This window comes from Raphanus sativus, chromosome 4 (assembly GCF_000801105.2).
Source record: "Raphanus sativus cultivar WK10039 chromosome 4, ASM80110v3, whole genome shotgun sequence".
Taxonomy (NCBI): Eukaryota; Viridiplantae; Streptophyta; class Magnoliopsida; order Brassicales; family Brassicaceae; genus Raphanus; species Raphanus sativus.
In genome coordinates, this window is record NC_079514.1 from 6,789,832 (window position 1) to 6,810,358 (window position 20,527).

Here is a 20,527-nt window from a genome sequence, read left to right on the forward strand (position 1 = left end):
TATAATAGACTTAATAACTTAAGCCCATTATTTTTTCTATTTAATAGTACTATCTTTGTTTCCAAACAAATTTTTTTTTTAAAAAAAGACTACAATCCATGTTTCCAAACACACCAAATATTTTAATACTCTTATCCAAGTATCCAAACACACCGAAATTGTACTTCAGTTTTAATAAAATAGATAGTGATTTAAAACTTTAAAAATAATTTAAATAGGTTATCCAAACTCAAACCAAACCCGCAAAGATCCGAATCAAACTCAAACAAAAATTTAGAAACATCCTAATAGGAATGAAATCTTTGACCTCGAAAACCCGAAACGCAAACCGATCAGAACCAAACCCGTATGGATGTCTGAAAATCCATCCTTAATCATTATTATATATCGTATAATTTCATCATATAATTAATCGTATTTTATATGTACCATCATATAAGTAATCATATAATTAAAATTATTTAATACGTATCATCATATAAATAATTACATATATTATATTTTTAAAACTTAATATGAAATACAAAAATCATAATTTGGGTTGGTATTTCAAATTGGGCTTTGTATTGTATTTTTCTTATATATATTGATAACATTTTTTTATAATGGACTTAATAACTTAAACCCATTACTTTTTCAATTTAATAGTACTATCTTTGTTTCCAAACAAAATTATTTTTTTTAAAAGACTACAATCCATGTATCCAAACACACCAAATATTTTTAATACTCTTATCCAAGTATCCAAACACACCGAAATTGTACTTCAGCTTTAATAAGATAGATATAAAATAAATTTCGGGTATTTTGGGTACCCGATCGGATCTCGGATCGGGTCCGAGTCTTATTCAAGATCTGCGGGTCCAAAATAAAAAGACACATATGAATACTTATTATTTTTCGGATAGGTTCCGGGTCGGGTGTTTTTGGGTCGGTTCCGGGTCGAATAAATGCCCAGGCCTACCGGAAACTATATGGACGTAATCACGCAACACCATAAGATAATTTATACATAAAAGCATAGCTTATATCAAAAATAGATAAGAGATATGGCTTGACGTTGAACCGCTGAGTAAACTATTCTTGTTATTGAGAAAGAGGGAAGAAGCGTAAAACAGAGATAAGAGACATGGCTTGGAGTAGTTTAAAGCATAGAGATTGTTTGAAATTGATAACGATAACCTCCAAAAATTGGTTCATGCTGGATACGTAGATTCTAAACCAACTGAAGTACAAAAAAAAAAACAAGAGATCCCAACAGCGATGGTCTGAGACAGAGGCTGACACCACAAAACAAAACAAAATAGAAACAAACTTCTTCAACCAGTGATGTTCTGAGACTTGTTGAGGATAACTCCTTCGTACTTAACTTGGAACCACTTCATGGCATCATCCTTCGTAACTCTATGCTGAATCCCAACGCGAGTCTTGCACCTACGGCGACGAGCAACACGGTAACCAGGACGTTCGAGAACAACGTAGAAGTCCATTCCATAGATACCGGTGGAAGGATCGTACCTAAGAACAAAAAAAAAAGGAAGAATCATGAGAAGAAACATCACTCAGATCAAAAATGTCCACTAACCAAATCAGCTAAAAAAAAAACACTTACTTGATTCCAAGATCAATGTGCTCTTGGATACCGAACCCAAAGCAGCCAGTGTCACTGAAGTTCCTCCTCAACAGCTCGTACTCCTTGACTTTCAATCCGCTCTCGAGAAGCTGCATCGCCTTGTCTCCTCTCACGGTGACGTAGCAAGCAATCTTTTCGTTACGCCTGATTCCGAAAGACCTCACAGTGTACCTCGCTGTTAACAATCAACACAACGAACTAAAACTAAACTCCAATTTCTCAAAATTAAAGACACAAACACAAGATGAAAATGCTCAAGACATACCCTTGGAGAAGACAGGGGTTTGACCACTGAGCTGTTCCAACACCTAAAACAATTACACCAAAAACCCTCGTTCAGACAAAAACAAGGGTAACTAACTAAGTCCAGTGCTTTAACAGCCCATTTCAATGATGCTAAACCGTAAAGTATTGATTTTTTTTAAAACACTAACGAACCTTGGAGGCACGGGTGAGACGATCACCGCTCTCACCAACAGAGATGTTAAGAACGAGCTTCTGAACCTTGATGTCCCTCATAGGGTTCGACAGCTTCTTCTCTGACGCCTGCCATCACACACAGTACAAGCAAAGTTAAAATCCTAAGAAAAAAAAATGAAATCTTTGCGAATGGAAACATAAGCAAGAAGTTGAATTAGAGGATACGAAAGTTTGAGCAAAGGTACCATCTTTGGGGTTAATGGATTCAACAACGAGGGAGGTGAGCAGAGAAGAGTGGCAGTGACGGCTGCGAAGTCTGGTAGTTATATGAGAGATACTTTAGGGTTTGTTCTATATGCAATGACGATTGTACCCTGCTACGTCAACGATATTAAAAAATATAAAAAATCTCCGTTGCCGGGACTCGAACCCGGGTCTCTCGGGTGAGAGCCGAGTATCCTGACCAGCTAGACTACAACGGATTGTTGTTCACATTATAGTCGTATCTTTTGTTTACAGAACTTGTTACAGTTAAATATAAGCCATAATTGAAGAGTGAAACCTCTTTCAATGCAGAAAGAGGGGGAAAAAAAGTCTTGAGATTTGCCTTTAGTAACCCATAAATACAACATTTCATAAATCAGTAATGCTGAATAGTCCATCATATGAATTTATAAACCATGATTTAAAGGTTACAAAAATCATAGAACTTCTCTTGATGCAGAAAAGAGAAAAAAGTATTGAGACTAGCCTTTGTAAGAAAGAGAGTCATAAGCAAACCATTTCACAAAAATTGGTAGTAGCAACAAAAATTCAACAGTAGAAAAGAAAAGAAACAAAAACAGAGAAAGCCTTCCTCTTCTTGTAAGACTTTTGATCTCTTTGACTAAGATTCTTTCACCTTCTGCTCAAACTTTACTATATAAGAAAACTCTGAACTAAACTCATTTACAGATGCAGAAAGAATGAAGCAAAATAGGATAATTCTATTTTTTTTTACCAAACTTAGAAAGGAGAAAGAAGAAGAAGATACAAAACTGAATTGGCTGTTCTTGCAGATTTGGGGAAGTCAGGCTGTACAAGCTTTTCTTTTCACCATCAAAACTTCGAACTGTGTCCTGCCTTCAACTACCTTCTGCCTCTGAGTAGTGGTACATTCATATATAAAAACTTCTTCTCTATTGTTCCTTTTCAAGTTCCGGACTGATTCAAGAAACTTAGACCCAATTGTCTCTTGATATGGTCTGGAATCAACTTGTTGACCAGCTCAGGTGATGCTCCAGCTACCTCTTGCTTGAAGTTGAAGAGAGGCGGGAAAGGCCGTCCATTTGGTAAACGAGCATTTGGTTCTCTCAGTTCATCAAAGAAAGGATGCGCACAAGCTTCCAGCTGAAATAAACATATTATTAACACTGTTGGATTCTTAAGTAATGGAAGAAACTTCAAGAGAGTCAATGCTCACCGCAGTGCATCTAAGACTAGGAGAGTACTGAAGCAGCCTCGATGCAAAATCAATCGCTTCTGGAGGCATTCTTTTGTGGAAAATCTAAATGAAAAGAAAAATGTAAGTTAATGGTTATGTTGATGTCTGAAGTGGAAACTAAGACAAAGAATGGATGATGCTAAGAGAGAAAAATAAACAAAACCTTGTGCCAAGGATGTGCTTTTATCTGTGGGAACCTAAAATCTGTGTAGTGTGGATTCATACAACGGATCTCTTCTCGAGTTGGTGTACCAAGAACCTGTTTCCAAGCAGCCATATATACAATGAGGATTTGTAGCTTAGCAAAAAAATATCATTTGTTAGAGAGATTCTTACTTTGATGATTTCAACGAGCTGATCAACAGCATTCTCTCCAGGGAATAATGGCTGCATTCATAAGAATATAGTAATCATTAGAACTGAGTCCTAACGTGAATACACAGGAAACTGATGAATGTGATTAGTGAGGATTTTGGGTTTTACCTGACCAAGAAGAAGCTCAGCAAGGACACAACCAGCAGACCAGATATCAATGGAAGTTGTGTACTCGGTGGCACCAAATATGAGTTCAGGTGCACGGTAAAATCTTGAACATATGTAAGAAATGTTGGCTTCACCTTTAACCTGATGCCACAAAGTAAAAACGATAATTAAGATCACACACACAAAACAACAACGCCACAGAGTTTAAAAAGAGTTTTATATATCTCTTACGAGCTGTTTAGCACTGCCAAAGTCACAGATCTTGACTTGATGTGTAAGAGGATCAACCTGTAGACAAAAGACATATTAGCAAACACAAGAGTTGAATCTTGAATGTTATAACTGCATACCAGAAGATTTTGAGGCTTAAGATCTCTGTGACAAACTCCAGCAACATTGTGAACGTACGCAAGTCCCCTAAAGATCTAACACAACAAAATGTATCAGAACAAGAACATTTAAAACAGAAGATGTGAATTGTTGTGGTACCTGGTACATGTAGAGTTTAACGTAGACAAGAGGCATCCTCTGGTTTGCGGTGCTGTAATGTTTCAGAACACGGTACAAGCTCTCGGGGACATACTCCATAACAAGATTGAGGAAAAGCTCGTCTTTGCTCGTGGTCGAGAAGAAGCAATGCTTTAAACGAACCACGTTCGGATGGTCCATCACGCGCATCAGCTGAAGCTCTCGGTTCTTGTATCTCCTGTCTTGCAATACTTTCTTGATAGCCACGGTCTCTCCTGTCTCCAAACATTTGGCTTGGAAAACTATCCCGAAGGAGCCTGTGCCCACAACTCGCTCGGCCATGTAACTTATTGTCTGTTTAGGTTCTCCGTTTTTACCACCGATAGTGGTGGAGATAATGTGACCAGTGACTTGATCATGTCCTCCATCAACTACAGCAGCCGGCATCTCCTGTAAGAAACAAGCTTGTAAGGGTCAGCTAAGAGTTAAAAGCACAATCCTTTTTGTCTGAGAATCAAAAGGAATCTCTTTTACTAGTCAAAAAGATTGGTTAAGAAATAGCCGTTACGCAGGGTGAATGAATCTTTATTTTAGTAGGAAAAAAAATATACTTTTGTCACTAGAGAGAGAAGAAAGGTTAAACAAAACAGAAACGCAAGAAGGAATCTATCTAATAAATGTGGATTTAAATTACAGATCGAGATCTATAACCATGGTTCATCTAAATAGAAGCTAGTTTAAGACCAAAAAAAAGAAAAGATGCTTAATTTTTATACATCTCAGAAGGTTACAAGTCAGTTTCTTTTTTTTTACCTCTTCAAGTAAAAGCTAAAGAATAGTGTTAACTCAGAACTCAAAACCTACTTGAGCTCAACCATTTCTAGAGCTCAGAGATGTAACTCAAAAAAAGAACAAGACTTTTGACAAACCCACAAGATAACTAGCTATCCAAATTAAAAGAAAAATATCTTTATAGGAACAGGATTCTCCGACCAAAGCTGTTTATGCAAAGACAACTAGCTGAAGGGTTAAATGTGGAAAACAACAAAAACAGGATCTTGCCTGAAAGACAAGAGAAAAGGAAACGAAGTAGCTTTTACCTTATCGTCAGCCATGGCGTTAGAGGCAGAGAAGAGAAGAGTGATAGAGAGAGAGAGAGAGAGAGAGAGAGAGAGTACAGATGGGTTTCAATCAGTTTTGTTGGTAATGATCATGGTGGAGAGAGAAAGAACAAAGGCCATGTGAATCCATCCAGCTCCTTTTTTTTATTTTTTTCTCTCTACTTTCCGTTTTCTTCGCCATCTTCTTTCGTGTTTTTAATTAATTAATGAGAAAATTACTCAGATTAACTCTTATTTCTTAGATAATTACTAGTTTAACTCTTTTCCATCGTTGCTTTTGAGATTAAGCATAAAAAGACCAAATAACCACAATAGTTTCAATTTATTACAATGCTGCCATTTTCGATTTATTTCATTAATAAAATAAAAGGGAAAATCGCATAAAAAACCCTCAAAGTGGCAACTACTTACACTTTAAACCTCCAAAGTTTACGACTAGCAACTTAAACCTTCGACTTGGCAATTTTAGTAATTTAAACCTTCGAATTGGCAATTGTTTGCGCTCCGTCATATTCGATAACAGAACAGTTAACCCCGTTAACAGCACAGTTAACTCCGTAAACGGGGTTTAATCAAGTCCGGCGAGAACAAAACGACACCGTTTTGTCTTAACAAAAACGACCTCGTTTTGCTGTTAAAAAACACTTTTAATCTGAAAGAGGGGAAAAGGGAAAATCAAAACTGAAATTAGGGTTCTTGCTGTTCTCTCTATCTCACTCTCACGAAGCTCAAAAGACGAATTGAAGAGAAGAAACAGGTATGTTTCTTGGTTGAATTTATATAACAGAACTGAGTTTTGGGTATGGATAATTATTCATTGTTGTATAGATGGCTCAAAGTGCAAGCTCATCTTCGATTGTGTACAAGAATGAATATGGGATCTTGTGTAAGTGCAACGGGTTAGCAAGGATTGAACAAGCCTGGACTGAAGACAATCCTGGACGCCGGTTCTATACTTGTAAAAGTCGCATCAGAAAAGAAGCTTGTGGTTTTTTTCGTTGGTACGACGTTGAGAAGCCGCATGGATGGCAACATCTGGCTTTGTGTGAGGCAAGGGATACCATGAAAGGGCAGAAAGAGGAGATTAAGTACTTAAGAGATGTTGTTAAGGCACTTTCTCATGAGAAAGAAAGTGATCATCCGAGCTCAACTGATGAGGACCTGAAGCTAAGCCGTGAAGAATGTGAGTCTCTAAGGCGTGAAGTGGAGATACTGAACGAGAGGAGCAGGGTGTATCGGAATGTCCTGATAACTTCAACTGTCGGGTTTGTTGTGGTTCTTGGAGTGATTGTGTCGATGGGGAAGTAGTGTTATGAGGAAGATGTCGATGGGGGAGTTTTTTTTAATGAAGATTTCGATCGGGGAGTAGTATTTTGTTTGCGGATGTGTCTTTGTTTCTTTGTTTGATCGTACAACTAGACTTTGATTTGTTGTCTTTATTTCTCTCTACTAATGTTATGTTAAGCTACATTTGTGTTTGGTTTTATTTTATGAAATGGTCTTATGAATTGTTATCAAAGAGAGAAGATAAAAAAAGAAACTTAGCACACAAATTGCATTAATACCATAGATTCAGAATTCAAAACCGTACAAAAAAAACACAGTACAAATGCATAAAAGCACACAAACATCAACATAGTTTCAAGAAGCAGAAGAACATAATTCAGATAGGACACCAACATAGTTATTGCGGGGGTTCGGGTGGGGGAGCTGAGGTATCATAAACTCTGTTGTTTATGACCTCAAAAACGCGATCTGTGTATGGACAATGTAGCACACCAACACCTCTTGGAATTGGTCCACTCTTGTTTATCTTCAATGGTGGTCCACGTTTGATCTTCTTCACCTGCGGCACTGATGAGCTAGCTTGTTCCGGTGTACTTGATGTAGCAGGAAATGTGGAACTTGATTCAGCAGCTGGTGCTGGTTGAGAACTGCTTACAGAAGTCGGATTCTTCTTTTTCCTTGGCTTAGTAGGTCGTTTTGGTACCTGATATTGAAGATGGTAAATAAATATTGAATCATAAAAACCTTACTAATAATAATATGAACGAACACTTACGTCACTTGGAGCCTTACGAGGTCGCCCTCTCTTGTTTTTTGGACCTTCGACTGTAACTTTCTGGTTTTTACAACCACTTTTGATATGTCCCGCCTGTAGACAGTTACTGCAGTGTACAGTCCGACCATGCCTTGTACTTTTGCCAGGCCTTTGTAGATCCTCAAATGGTTCTTTTCTTCTATCACACAGCTTTGGTCGACCTCGAGGCTTCCGAAACTCGGGAATGCCTACTGGTGTTTTCCATGTTTTCTTCCACAACTTCTCACCATTAACTGGCTTGATATTCTCAGCATATGTGTCTCTCATTACACTCGAATGGTAGTAAGCAGACACATATTTCACAGGATCATCTCTATTATCATCGAGAACACATATAGCATGCTTGCATGGTATACCTAACAACCAAACAACTAGAATTATTAAAACAGCAACACAAGAACAAAAAGGCAAAAAGGCAAAAGACAGCAACACAAGAACAACTTACCAGTTAAATCCCAACGCCTACATGCACACTCGTGTGTTGATAGTCTCACTCTGTAGTCTTGATTGAACTCATTCACCTCATACAATGTGGAAGAACTTCTTATAGTGGTGCAGAATTTGTTTTCAACCCTTGCTTTCTCTAGCAGTGCCATAGTGATTGGTGTTAATATGGTATCACACCTCTCTGCTTTAATAAACCTCCGTGCTATCCTTCGCATAGCTTGTCTTCTTATATCTTCTAACAAAGAGAGGACAGGTTTTGATCTCGCAATCTTTATTGTTCTGTTGAAGCTTTCAGAGAGGTTGTTGTGCACATCATGGCAGCGAGATTCAGTAGAAAAATAAGCTCTACACCATCTCTCTGGATCAGTTCTTAGTAGTGCGGCATGAGCTGCTGGGTCATATGTCTCCACCTCAAGCATCTTGTCATCATATTCACCAACATTGTAGCTGTAAGCAACTCCCCAGAACAAATTCTTGTACTCACTCCGAGAGAATGATTTTTTCCAGTTTCCATATATATGGCGTGCACACATTCGATGCTCCGCATGAGGTAATTCTGCTCCCACTGCAATTACAAGCCCTTTTTGCTTGTCCGAAATGATGGTGTAGTTGTCTCCTAATCCCAAGCCAAGATCCGCTTTCAGCCTCTTTATAAACCAACCCCAAGTGTCTTTGTTTTCTCCTTTAACAACAGCCCATGCTATAGGATACATCCTATTATCAGCATCTCTACCAACAGCTGAGAGTAAATCTCCATTCAACTCCCATTTCAAGAAACACCCATCTAGTTCAATAACTGGTCTACAACATCTCTTCCAAGTCTCTCGAAATTCTTGAAAACAGATGTAGAAGCTGTCAAACTGCGGCACACCATTCACATCAGTAGTGTTCAGCTCTGTGATGATACCTGGATGTGTTCTCCGTAGCTCAGCCTCATAGTCCCACAGTTTCCCGAATTGAATGGCTTGTGCTTCGAGGATTGAGTCTAGTGCTATCCGTCTTCCTCTATAACACTTTGAGATAGGTACCACAATGCTATACCTTTCCTTTATGATGTCTTTTATCTCAGATGCTTGCATGTTCACATTTCTTCTTAACTCCTCTCTGAATAATGCGGCAATCACTCCTTGTTTCAGCATTGAGACCCGACTTGATTTCTCATGGTTGTGCTTGTTGTGACACACTTTTACCATCCACTTATTGATAGGGATTTCAACAGAGCAGAACACTCTCCAAGGACATTTCTTAACAGAACAAACTGCAGCTATTCTATTTGCTTCAGACTTCGCCATTTTAACATCATACTGTGTGTTGAGTGCATATCGAAGCAACTGATCCTTAAACTCCATCTCACTATCAAACTTCTGAAACAACCAGATGTATGGTTCTTCGTCCAAACGGCCATGATACATAGGCTTGCTTCTAGTCTTTCCTTTAGACATCCATTGATCCCACTCCTCTTCTGATTCTACTGGTGTGTCTGGATATTTCGCATCCCCAGTCCTATCTTCTTCATCGCTCTGCTGCTTCTCTGGCTTCGTCTCCAATTTCTTCGCTTTCTCTAATTTGAGATGCTTTCATAGTAGCTGCTGACTTCGCACCTTCTTCAAAGACACTCTTAAACCTCTCATCATTAGCACCATCTCATGCGTCTACAACAACTTCATCTCCATCATCATTCTTATCTGCCTCTTGTTGAACTCCTGCCTCTTGTTGAACTCGCTCTTCTTCTTCAGCTAATGGTTGCTCATCCTCGGATTCTTCACCTTCATCATCTTCTCTCGGCCTATCTAGACATTCCTCACCACTGTCTGCTTCATATCCATCATCATGCTCTGCATCTCTCTCTCGTTTTTCTTCCAAAAACAAATCTACTTCACCACATTCGCTCCCTGCAGTTTGTATCTCAACCATATCGTCATTGGTCGTGTCAAACACGTACTTAACATCTTTCATCTCCTCGCTGGGAAGCTTGTACCAAACCAAAGAAACTGATGACACGAGTTTCTCCTTCACAACGAAAGCTTCAAAATTCTCCCATCCAATTTCAAACGACTTCCAACAACTCTCCTTACAACCTACTTCACCATCATAGCGATAAGTTACATCTGTCTTCACCATAGTTCCACCGTAATGGATGTTGAGTTTTATTCTTGGTTTCATCCTGTAAACAGAGCAACAAGAAAGACTTATGTTATTAGACTCAGAGAAATCACTATCGATACTTGTTCTTCGAAATTACGATCGACAAGAGTAATCACAGAGAAATCATGTTCGTACCTCATCTCGACTCCAGCTACTCTCGACGAACGAAATCGAGAGATCGTTCTCTTGTTCTTCGAAATCCACCTTTGTATCTATTGAAATCAGTCTCCCTCGTTCTTCTTTGTTTCACAAATGAAAAGAACCCTGAACCCTAATTTTACAAATCAATGTTCAATTTTTCCTCCCTCTTTCAGATTGTATACAGCAAAACGAGGTCGTTTTTGTTAAGACAAAACGGTGTCGTTTTGTTCTCGCCGGACTTGATTAAACCCCGTTTACGGAGTTAACTGTGCTGTTAACGGGGTTAACTGTTCCGTTATCGAATATGACGGAGCGCAAACAATTGCCAATTCGAAGGTTTAAATTACTAAAATTGCCAAGTCGAAGGTTTAAGTTGCTAGTCGTAAACTTTGGAGGTTTAAAGTGTAAGTGGTTGTCACTTTGAGGGTTTTTTATGCGATTTTCCCTAAAATAAAAAAACAAAATAGTATATTTTCGTGATGTACCGATAAAAACAGAGAACACACCACTCAAAATCAAAAGCTAGGGTTCCTTCGAAAAGCTGTTGGATTCGATTTTGCCGGAGATTAAATCCTCTTCCCCACAATAGCATCGATTTCCCCGGTGAGAAGGGTTTTGATTTATCTGGAAAGTGTTGGAAACCCTTCCCTCGAGAAGGCTCAATTTTCCCAGGTTTTGTAATCTCCGCTGCCAACTCTCCGGTTATAAGAACCACCGATCTCTGTCGATTTTTTTCTAGGTCTTATAATCCCTTTTTAGCATTCCTTGTTCTGATTTGGTTAACGGATGGTTAAGATTTGCTGTTTCTGGATTGCAGAGACTGTCATCTCATTATTCCCTGTGAAAAAAACTGAGCTTTCTATTGGTTAGGGGAGTCTTTCTTTGATTTGTATGTATTCAATAGTGGAAGTGTGATTGTTGTTTCCTTGATTATTTCTTTACTAACTTAACTCGTTCACTTCTCGTTGCTTAGATTCATTAACCTATGGACATTTCCCCCCTATTTTGTTGCAGGTACAACTCTTATGATTAACAACAGAAGAGTTCTGCAAAGATTGGAGGGAAAGTTCTTTCCTTGCACCACCAATAACTAAGTAGCATTAACTTGCCCAGTCTCCACCTTAGCATACGCTTCAAGACTCCACCAATTACTGGTGAATATGCTATTTCTCAGTTGTAACAAGGCAAAATCCCAAACAACACTACTTACTGTTGTGTCATGTTCTTGTTTACATGCTTATTCCTTTTAGCATAACAGTGTTATTATCACACATTCATAAATGCAGTGGTGCAATTCTCTTTTCATTTATTGGAAACCATTAAACATTGAATCAGCTTTTCTATACAACATTTTGGTTCAGTCGTTCAGAAGAAAGTACTGATTACTGAATGCTTAATAAGCCAAGGGTGTAGAAGATGAACATAATGCAAGATGAAGGAAATTTATATTAAGGATATATCCATTGTGAATGCCAGATAACCATTTGTTTTTCTCAAATAGTCATTGACTGGCTTATTTGCACCATCACCATGAGTGAAAAAGGAAGCAGCTTTATGTTAAGGAGAGAACATAATGCAGAACAAAGTGATCGTACATGATGGGTGGAAATGTACGTGAATTTGATTATTTGTTGGTTGTAGAGGTTTCGGTTTAGATCAATTTAAATCACTTTTATATAAAATAATTTCAAAATGAATTGATTTAATCTGATTGAAATAACTATTCCGGTTAAGTGGAGTTTTAAAAAAAATCTGTGAAGTTTAAACAAATCTGTCAAATTGTGACTAAATCTGTGGTCAAAGAATTAATAAATCTATCAAATCCTAACTAAATCTGTTAAAATTAAATAAATTTGTGGTTAAAGAATAATAAATCGGTCAAAATTAACTAAATCTGTCAAAAACAATTAAATTTGTGGCCATAGCAAAAATAAATCTATCAAATTTTATATAAGTCTGTTCAAATTAAGTAAGTTTGTGGCCAAAAAAAATAAATCTAATGATTCCTAATAAATCTGTGAAATTTAAATAAATCTACGACCAAACGTGACAAATTTATTATAACAAATCTGTGAAAAATTAATTAAGTCTATAAATTTTGAAATAAATCTGTCACCAACGAAAAATAAATTTAAGTCTGTGGCTACATAACACGTGGACAACATAAATCTGTCAGTGGCAAAATCGTTAATATTCCGAAAATTTAGTAATGGCATTTTTGTAATTATTGTTTTTGTTAACAAGGAAAATAAGGGTAAATTGGGTATGAAAAACAAACTAGTAATTAAAATAAAATTAGAGTTAAACTAGTAATTAGTTGATAAATAAGGGTTAAACTAGTTTTTTTCCCTTAATGAGTTTAATAAATTTCGATTCTTTTCTTAAGAAAAAGTTACACAAACACCCTCAAGTTTACGTAGGCAATGACTCTTCTCTATGGAAATTTCGTGATCAAAAGGCATATACATAGACGTTGTCGTCGGCCAGGTTTGAATCGGTTGGTTAAGGTCTAACTTGGTATTATCAGGTGCCTAAATGAATAGAAAATATTAGATGCAGAAAAAATATTAGATGTAGAATTGTCAGTTTTCTTGATTTAATAAAGTGAAATGTAAGAATAACGCTCACTTTTTGTTGGTAAAATTATTCGAGGTAATCTCTACCAACCAATACAAAATAAAAATCAAGCCAAAAAGTAATAACAATAATCATGCATTTTATAGTTACACTTTCACATCATTTTCTATGATTTTTTCAATCGTCTATATTCCACAGTTGTGGTCTAAAACATCAGTAGGTATAAAACTAAATAAATTGGAAGTAAACAAACATGTGTCAGGTAATAATTAAAGAAAGTTAGAGCAGGGTGAACTGGAACAAAATTGTCAAAGATCCAAGTTTGACCATGTGGTCCGAAAACTTCTTTTTGACATTCATGAAAAAAAGCATTTATGTTTCTTTGGTCTTTAATTATTACCTAATGGCTAATGGCGTAGCTTCACTTACCATGTTTGTTTCTTTTTCTTTATTAGTATTATTTTTTTGTTCTGGAAACATCAATCTAACAATCAATAGTAAAACTGATAACAGTAGTAGTATTTGGAGATGACAACAAAATCATATTATTATATTAATATTTTTGTTCAATTATGCATGGGACATCATACTTTTGGTTGTATTGATTTACATTTCATATTATTTTTAAGGCATAATAATTCATATGTTTTCAGTTCATATGTTAATATACTTACTATCCAAGTTTTATTTTTTTTATAATCCAGGTATCCGGATCTCCCACTTAGTCCGACTATCTCACCGCATCCAACCAGAACTGGCGAGGAAGATCTTGGAAACCAAACGAAAACCATGTTAAATCCGCTGTGGTCGGGGTTCGAACTCGTGATGGCGGACATTTTAGTCGAAATTCTTTTACCACCAGACCACGAAGTCCCGTTCTTACTATCTAAGTTTCATTCACGTTTAATTGTAACCTATATAAATATTAACAAACTATGCATTCAGTTTTAGCTGCATATTTCATTAATTATAAATAATTTGTTAAGGATTAATATAGGTTACAATTAGAGCATCCTCATTGCTACAACTTTAAAAATGATTCTTAAAGTTTTTTTTTTTCCGATTTAAAAAAAAAAAAAAAAAACAGAAAAAAAATTTAACCAATCTTATAGAAGAAGAGAGAAGCGGGATCCACAAAAAGCTGAAAATTGCCTCTTGCATAAGAGGAGAAAGGGAAAAGTTTTAACAAAAATGTGGGTTCCATACTTTTAAAACTCTTTAAGAGTTTGTCGATAAAGATGCTCTTAAACGAAACTTGCAAAGCCAGTATAATATTATGAAATGGTGAAGATGGAAAGAGACCGGTGTCCAAATTTTAGCCAAACATATTATTAAATTAATATTTTTGTTCAATTATGCATGGGACATCATACTTTTGGCTGTACTAATTTACATTTCATATTATTGTATATTATTTTAAGGCATAATAATCATCATATGATGTTTTCAATTCATATGTTAATATACTTACTATCCAAGTTTCATTCACGTTTAATTGTAACCTATATAAATCTTAACAAACTATGCATTCCGTTTTAGCAGCATATTTCATTAATTATAAATAATTTGTTAAAAGATTTATATAGGTTACAATTAAACGTGAATGAAACTTGCAAAGCCAGCATAATATTATGAAATGGTGAAGATGGAAAGCTTGACTGGTGTCCAAACTTTAGCCAAAAAGAAGAAGACTGACTGGTGTGGGTAAGGTTGGGTTGGCAGTAGGCGGTATGAAGATGGGTTGGTCAAAGCTTCAAACTTCTTATGAACGACTAGAATCGAGCGTAAAACTCTTACAGTGAACTCGTCTTCGATGTTGACAATTGTCTGCCCTTGCATTCAAAAAGCTCTATTGGAACGACTAGAAAAGCCCACCATGACTACTGCTTACGACTCGCAAAGAATTGGCAGTTGTTAATAAGGCCCTTAGATATTGATTCAACAGAAAGATAAAAGACGAGTATATGACCTACGACCGAGTCTAGTCGCGAAGAATTGGCTGTTATCTAGTCGAAGGCTCAAAGAATTACAACAGTCTACGCAGAGGCGGACCTATGTGCACGGTAGGGGTGTCACTTGCACCGGGTTAAATTATAGAAGTTAGATTTTTAACCTTAAGAAAATAGATACTTTGGTTAAATTATTGTTAGTTGACACCCCTTAACTTAAGCTCAAACTCATACGTTTCATATTTTTAAGTGATTATATCTTTTTCTTTTTAGTATAAATAATTTATTTTAACTCTAATAATATTATGACACAGGTTAAAATGCATGCTAGGTCCGCCACTGAGTCTACGTCTATATGGTTTTGTGTGTTTGACGCGATACATCAGTGTTTTGGTACATTAGGGCAACCTTATCCAGAGAAACTGCCAATTTTTTTTTAAAAAAAACTAATAGAAAAATTAGATAAGACAAATGGTATTATCGGTTAATCGTCTATGTAATTTTTTTCATATCATAATTGTAATATCATACGAATCAGCATTAAAAAATTATATTTCAGTTTTCCTTAGTTATTAAAGCAAATAAGAATATGACAACTGTAAAAGCACCATCCTGTAGAGAATCCTCCGATTATAATTGATTAATTTTATTTTTTTATAATAAATAATAATCTCTTTAGATTCCACTGTTGGACATGCTCTTAGAACATCTTCAATTATTAGATGAGTTTCTTAAATTTGTTATAGTTAACTAATAATTTATTATTGTTTTTATTGCATCATTTAAAAAAGTCTAATTCACCTAAGTAGACATTTTTCAAAATTTTATCACAAAAAAGGTCTTTAAGAAAAATAACCACAATGTTTCATTTAATAGTTCAACCATTATACCTTAGATATATAAATGAAAATAAATAAATAAATAACAAAAAAATTATGGTTTCGAATTATATGTTTTCAAATTTGAATTTTTTGGTTAAAATTTTTCTGAATATTTGTTCAAACTTTTTTTATAGTTTTTTCAAAAAGAATTGAAATTTGAAAATGCTTTTTAAAACTACTTAAAAAATATATTTTCAATTTTTGATATTATTTTTTATAAAATTTTAAACTTCAATCATAAAATCCATCCCTAACTCTAAATCTTAGGATAAATTTTAATTCTAAAGGTATAAGTGTAATTTACTTCTTTAGTGAAACATTTTGATCATTTTAATATTTAGAAATTATATTTGTGACAAAAACTTTTTACGACTATTTTATGGTATTTCTCTTGTAAAAACATTTAAATATTTGTAACATTTAAATATGTTACAAACTGGTAAAACTCAAAAGTGTATTTGGCTTTTTTGGAAGCACGATATTTTACCAAATTGCTTCGACACATTACGATTCTGACGAATTAATTCATGGAGAACCCAAAAGTTTCGTAACATTTCTTACACCCAAGTTGCAGAATCTGACAGCTGATGAAGTAAAAAATTATGTTACTGACGATTTCAGTGGTGATGAAACTGCGAATGCAGTCGTAAATTTCCACCGGTTTGTTTTCTTGCTTTCCGACACTGAATAGAAGACAAAAAGCCAAAAACAACATAGATAATTAGGAATATGTATACGTTTGATTATCTCTTTGTGGAAGTTGGTTAAATCTAGAATTGAATTATCTAACATTATACTGCTTCGTTTCATAAAAATGCATATTTAAAAAAAAACAAATTGGTTCAAAATATGATTTTTATATTCTCAAAGCATGTTATATCAAATAATAGTTATTAAAAGATTAATTGCATTAAATTAGTAATTTTTATTGGTTCAAAATTACGAAAAAAAAGAATTATAAAAAGTTATATATTTACTACTAAGACTTAATATGTAAAAACACTAAAATATATATCATTAAAATAAAGCGAGTACATGTTATGTTTTTGTTGAAAGAATCGTTAAAGAAATAAAATACAGCCTTTGAATTATGTTTTTACTAACTTCCGTAAACAAATTTGCATTTGAGCTTTCATTTTTTTTTTTGTAGAAAAATCCGAGCTTTAATAGTTTAAATAGGTTAAAATCACTACAAGAAAACATATCAATTACAAGGGCCATATTCCTTGTTAATTCGTTGTAATAGGAAGCTTACAACGAAATAACAAGGAATAGCGTTTCGTTGTAAAACGTCCGTCGTAACGGAAGATTCGTTGTAACTTCCTTGTAACATTTACGACGAAATAAATTCGTCGTAAAGGCGAAGAGAAGATTTCGTTGTAATTTCGTAGTTACCCTTCGTCGTAAAAGACTAGTACAGTTTCCTTGTAAAGTCGTCTTTAAGTGCTTGTACATTTTACAACGAATTTACAAGTCCTTCTATGTTAAGTCCTTGTAATCTTTACGAGGAATTTACAAGTATTTTCTTGTAAATTCCTTGTACAGTTTACGAGGATTTTACAAGTATTTCCTTGTAAACTCCTTGTAACCATTACAAATCATTGAGGTATTATTATAATTTTATAAAATATTCAAAATTTAAAATATTTAAATTATAAAATGAAATACTGGAAATTTAATTACTTGAAAGAAATTATATAAATGTCATAAAGTAATATTCAAATTTATAATGGAAACAAAATTTAAAAAAAAAAAAAAAAAAAACTAAGGTAGGACACCGTCAAAGTAGTTGTTGGGGACGTTCTTTCCCGGAGAATCTCGTACTTCATCTACGGGTTCCGTCTGGAAGAGTAGGACGAAGTCTCCCTCTTGCGGCTTTGTTGACAAAGCTTGTTTCCACCGTCCATCCCTTCTTTTTAGGAGCCACCTTGAAAAAAAATCATAGTAATTTACTTAATTATATAAAAATGATAAGAAAATAAAATATACTTTAATTTAAAAAAAAATCTAATCAGTCGTTTAAATACCACAACCTAAATTTACCACATAAACTAACCACCAAAACTAATTACCTAAATTAATCACCTACTAATTACCTAAACTAACCACTTAAACTAATTACCTAAAACCTAAACTAATATTTTAAGAAGAAACATACCTTGAGAGGTGTAAGGGAGGAGTGGTTTGAGAGGAATGAAGGAGGCATTCCTCATTCATGTTTCGAGTTATATATAGAAACACCATTCCTCTTAAAGTCATCGTAATTTTACGAGGAATCTACCAGGCCCGCGTTTTTAGAGTTACAACGAATTTAGAAGGAAACATTACAACGAATCTACAAGGAATTATTTACAACGAATTTACAAGGAAAGCATTACAACGAATTTACAAGGACAGCGTATTACGAGGAATCTACCAGGCCCGTGTTTTCAGTTACGACGAATTTACTAGGACTATATATGAAATCCCGAAAATCAAATCCCTAAACCCCAAAATCAGTTATCTATATAACACTACCCTTTTACCCCATCATCCCTTTTATCCAATTTTCTCTTAAACCATAAAATCCAATTAAATCCTTAAAACCCAAAGCATAAGTATTATAATCAGACAACATAGAAATGTACTAAGTTTTAAACTGACTTATATACTAATTAAAAACTGATTTATATACAACGAATTTACAAAGAAAGTATTACAACGAATTTACAAGGAAAAAATTACAACGAATTTACCATGTCCGCGTTTTTAGTTACAACGAATTTACAAGGAAGGATTGCAACGAATTTACAAGGAAACTTTTACAACGAATTTACAAGGAATGTATTACAACGAATTTACAAGGACAGCGTATTACGAGGAATCTACCAGGCCCGTGTTTTCAGTTACGACGAATTTACTAGGACTTTATATGAAATCCCGAAAATCAAATCCCTAAGCCCCAAAATCAGTTGTCTATATAACACTACCCTTTTACCCCATCATCCCTTTTATCCAATTTTCCCTTAAACCATAAAATCCAATTAAATCCTTAAAACCCAAAGCAAGTATTATAATCAGACAACATAGAAATGCATTAAGTTTTAAACTGACTTATATACTAATTAAAAACTGATTAATATACAACGAATTTACAAGGAAAGTATTACAACGAATTTACAAGGAAAGAATTACAACGAATTTACCATGTCCACGTTTTTAGTTACAACGAATTTACAAGGAAGGATTGCAAAGAATTTACAAAGAAATTTTTACAACGAATTTACAAGGAATGAATTACAACGAATTTACAAGGACACATGTATTACGAGGAATCTACCAGTCCCGTGTTCTCCATTACGACGAATTTACTAGGACTATATCTGAATCCCTGAAAATCAAATCCCTAAACCCCAAAGTCTATTACCTATAACATTATATCCTTTTTACCACATCTTCCTCTTTATCCAATTTTCTCTAAAATCCTAAACTCCAATTTAATCCTTAAAATCCAATGAATAGTTATTATAACCAAACAACATACACATGCATTAAGTCTTAAACTGATTTATATATTTAAAACACATATTACATCATTCTAAATCATTCGAGATTTTATCAATATCAACAAAATATTGATCATCATTGTTTGCATTGAACTCGTCTTCACCTTCTTATTTATCATAACGTCGGAAATTTTCATATTGACGGTTATCCGGATCAATAAGAGAGATGTCATCAGTTTGTTGTTCAAATACTTTGACTTCAATGATACAAGCTTCTTCTTGAAAATGTGATTCCAACAATTATTCCTCCATGAGGTGTAATTTTAATAGCAATTAATCAAATTATTCTAGAATCTCTAAACCGAGGGAATGGAATGAAATTAACTTGCTCGGCTTGAGAATCTTTACAACGAAATCAGTTTGGTAAAATACACTTAAAACACGTTTTCACCAAAAAGATAATGTTAACATGTTTCGTCGTAAAAGCCTTGTAAAGTTACAAGGACTTTACAACGAATTTTCTCTTTCCTCATAAAATAGATGTAAATTTACATGTAAGTTACGACGAAGTTTTTTCCTTGTAACTTTAATAGGATTTTACAACGAAAGTCAGTTTCATCGTAAATTCCTAGTAATTTACTCGTAAATTTACGAGGAATATAATTCCTTGTAATATTTCCTTGTTATATGCATGTTTTCTTGTAGTGAATCTATGTCTTTTACGGAATTAACATTATATATAGACATTTTTACGTATTTTTTATATTATAAAATATTAAAATAATAAATATATTGAATAATTGACAAGTCAGTAATTAACTATTACATATAAAAATAAATTGACACAAGCACGTAAATCTAAACAATCACTCATATTTATTTACAATCATTATATGGTAAAGAAATTCAAAAAATCACTTTTTAATACTTCACTGTTGTAAATAAATCCAAACAATCACTGTTTTAAATGACATATAATTAAATTTAAATGATATTAATATATATACACAATATATTTTAATATAGTTATTTATTGAATGAGGCTTCCTACTAATATGGTTTTATGCACATTTGTATTTTTTTATAATTTGTTTTTGAAATTATTGATAACAAAATTTTAAGTATAGAACTTTTAATACTTTTAGTAATTTATTATCATTTTAAAAAAATTCAATGCAGATTTTGAATTTTTT

The 20,527-nt window shown here is 34.3% G+C and overlaps 4 protein-coding genes, 1 long non-coding RNA gene and 1 other non-coding gene across 9 annotated transcripts; 2 read left to right on the forward strand and 4 right to left on the reverse strand.

The window, feature by feature from the left end:
- Positions 1-1,140: 1,140 nt before the first annotated feature.
- LOC130510906 (60S ribosomal protein L11-2) lies at positions 1,141-2,409 on the reverse strand. Its single transcript, XM_057007613.1, has 5 exons — positions 2,299-2,409; positions 2,072-2,179; positions 1,899-1,941; positions 1,613-1,808; positions 1,141-1,518 (listed from the first exon to the last, which is right to left on the reverse strand). The coding sequence occupies exons 1-5, from the start codon at positions 2,299-2,301 to the stop codon at positions 1,320-1,322; spliced, it is 549 nt and encodes a 182-aa protein (XP_056863593.1). The 5' UTR covers positions 2,302-2,409; the 3' UTR covers positions 1,141-1,319.
- A 53-nt stretch (positions 2,410-2,462) lies between these two features.
- On the reverse strand, positions 2,463-2,535 carry TRNAE-CUC (transfer RNA glutamic acid (anticodon CUC)). Its single transcript has one exon. It is a non-coding gene; the product is annotated as a tRNA-Glu (tRNA).
- A 281-nt stretch (positions 2,536-2,816) lies between these two features.
- LOC130511967 (shaggy-related protein kinase eta-like) lies at positions 2,817-5,786 on the reverse strand. 3 transcript variants are annotated; one of them, XM_057009946.1, is made up of 9 exons: positions 5,588-5,786; positions 4,509-4,937; positions 4,370-4,444; positions 4,251-4,307; positions 4,020-4,160; positions 3,873-3,923; positions 3,700-3,795; positions 3,516-3,599; positions 2,817-3,442 (listed from the first exon to the last, which is right to left on the reverse strand). In XM_057009946.1, exons 1-9 carry the CDS (start codon positions 5,600-5,602, stop codon positions 3,245-3,247), a joined length of 1,146 nt encoding a protein of 381 aa, XP_056865926.1. In that variant the 5' UTR covers positions 5,603-5,786; the 3' UTR covers positions 2,817-3,244. The 3 variants fall into 3 exon arrangements, with proteins under 3 accessions (XP_056865926.1, XP_056865927.1, XP_056865928.1); XM_057009947.1 differs by lacking the exon at positions 5,588-5,786 and adding an exon at positions 5,352-5,454; XM_057009948.1 differs by lacking the exon at positions 5,588-5,786 and adding an exon at positions 5,301-5,324.
- Positions 5,787-6,436: 650 nt separating this feature from the next.
- On the forward strand, positions 6,437-6,916 carry LOC130511085 (uncharacterized). The gene has a single exon (XM_057007912.1). The coding sequence runs from the start codon at positions 6,437-6,439 to the stop codon at positions 6,914-6,916; it is 480 nt and encodes a 159-aa protein (XP_056863892.1).
- Positions 6,917-7,292: 376 nt separating this feature from the next.
- LOC108850126 (uncharacterized) lies at positions 7,293-9,799 on the reverse strand. Its single transcript, XM_018623704.2, has 4 exons — positions 9,781-9,799; positions 8,155-9,717; positions 7,671-8,065; positions 7,293-7,598 (listed from the first exon to the last, which is right to left on the reverse strand). Exons 1-4 carry the CDS (start codon positions 9,797-9,799, stop codon positions 7,293-7,295), a joined length of 2,283 nt encoding a protein of 760 aa, XP_018479206.2.
- Positions 9,800-10,893: 1,094 nt separating this feature from the next.
- On the forward strand, positions 10,894-11,747 carry LOC108851523 (uncharacterized). 2 transcript variants are annotated; one of them, XR_008944775.1, is made up of 2 exons: positions 10,894-11,331; positions 11,457-11,747. It is a non-coding gene; the product is annotated as an uncharacterized LOC108851523 (long non-coding RNA). The 2 variants fall into 2 exon arrangements; XR_008944774.1 differs by having other exon boundaries at positions 10,894-11,114.
- Positions 11,748-20,527: the final 8,780 nt, after the last annotated feature.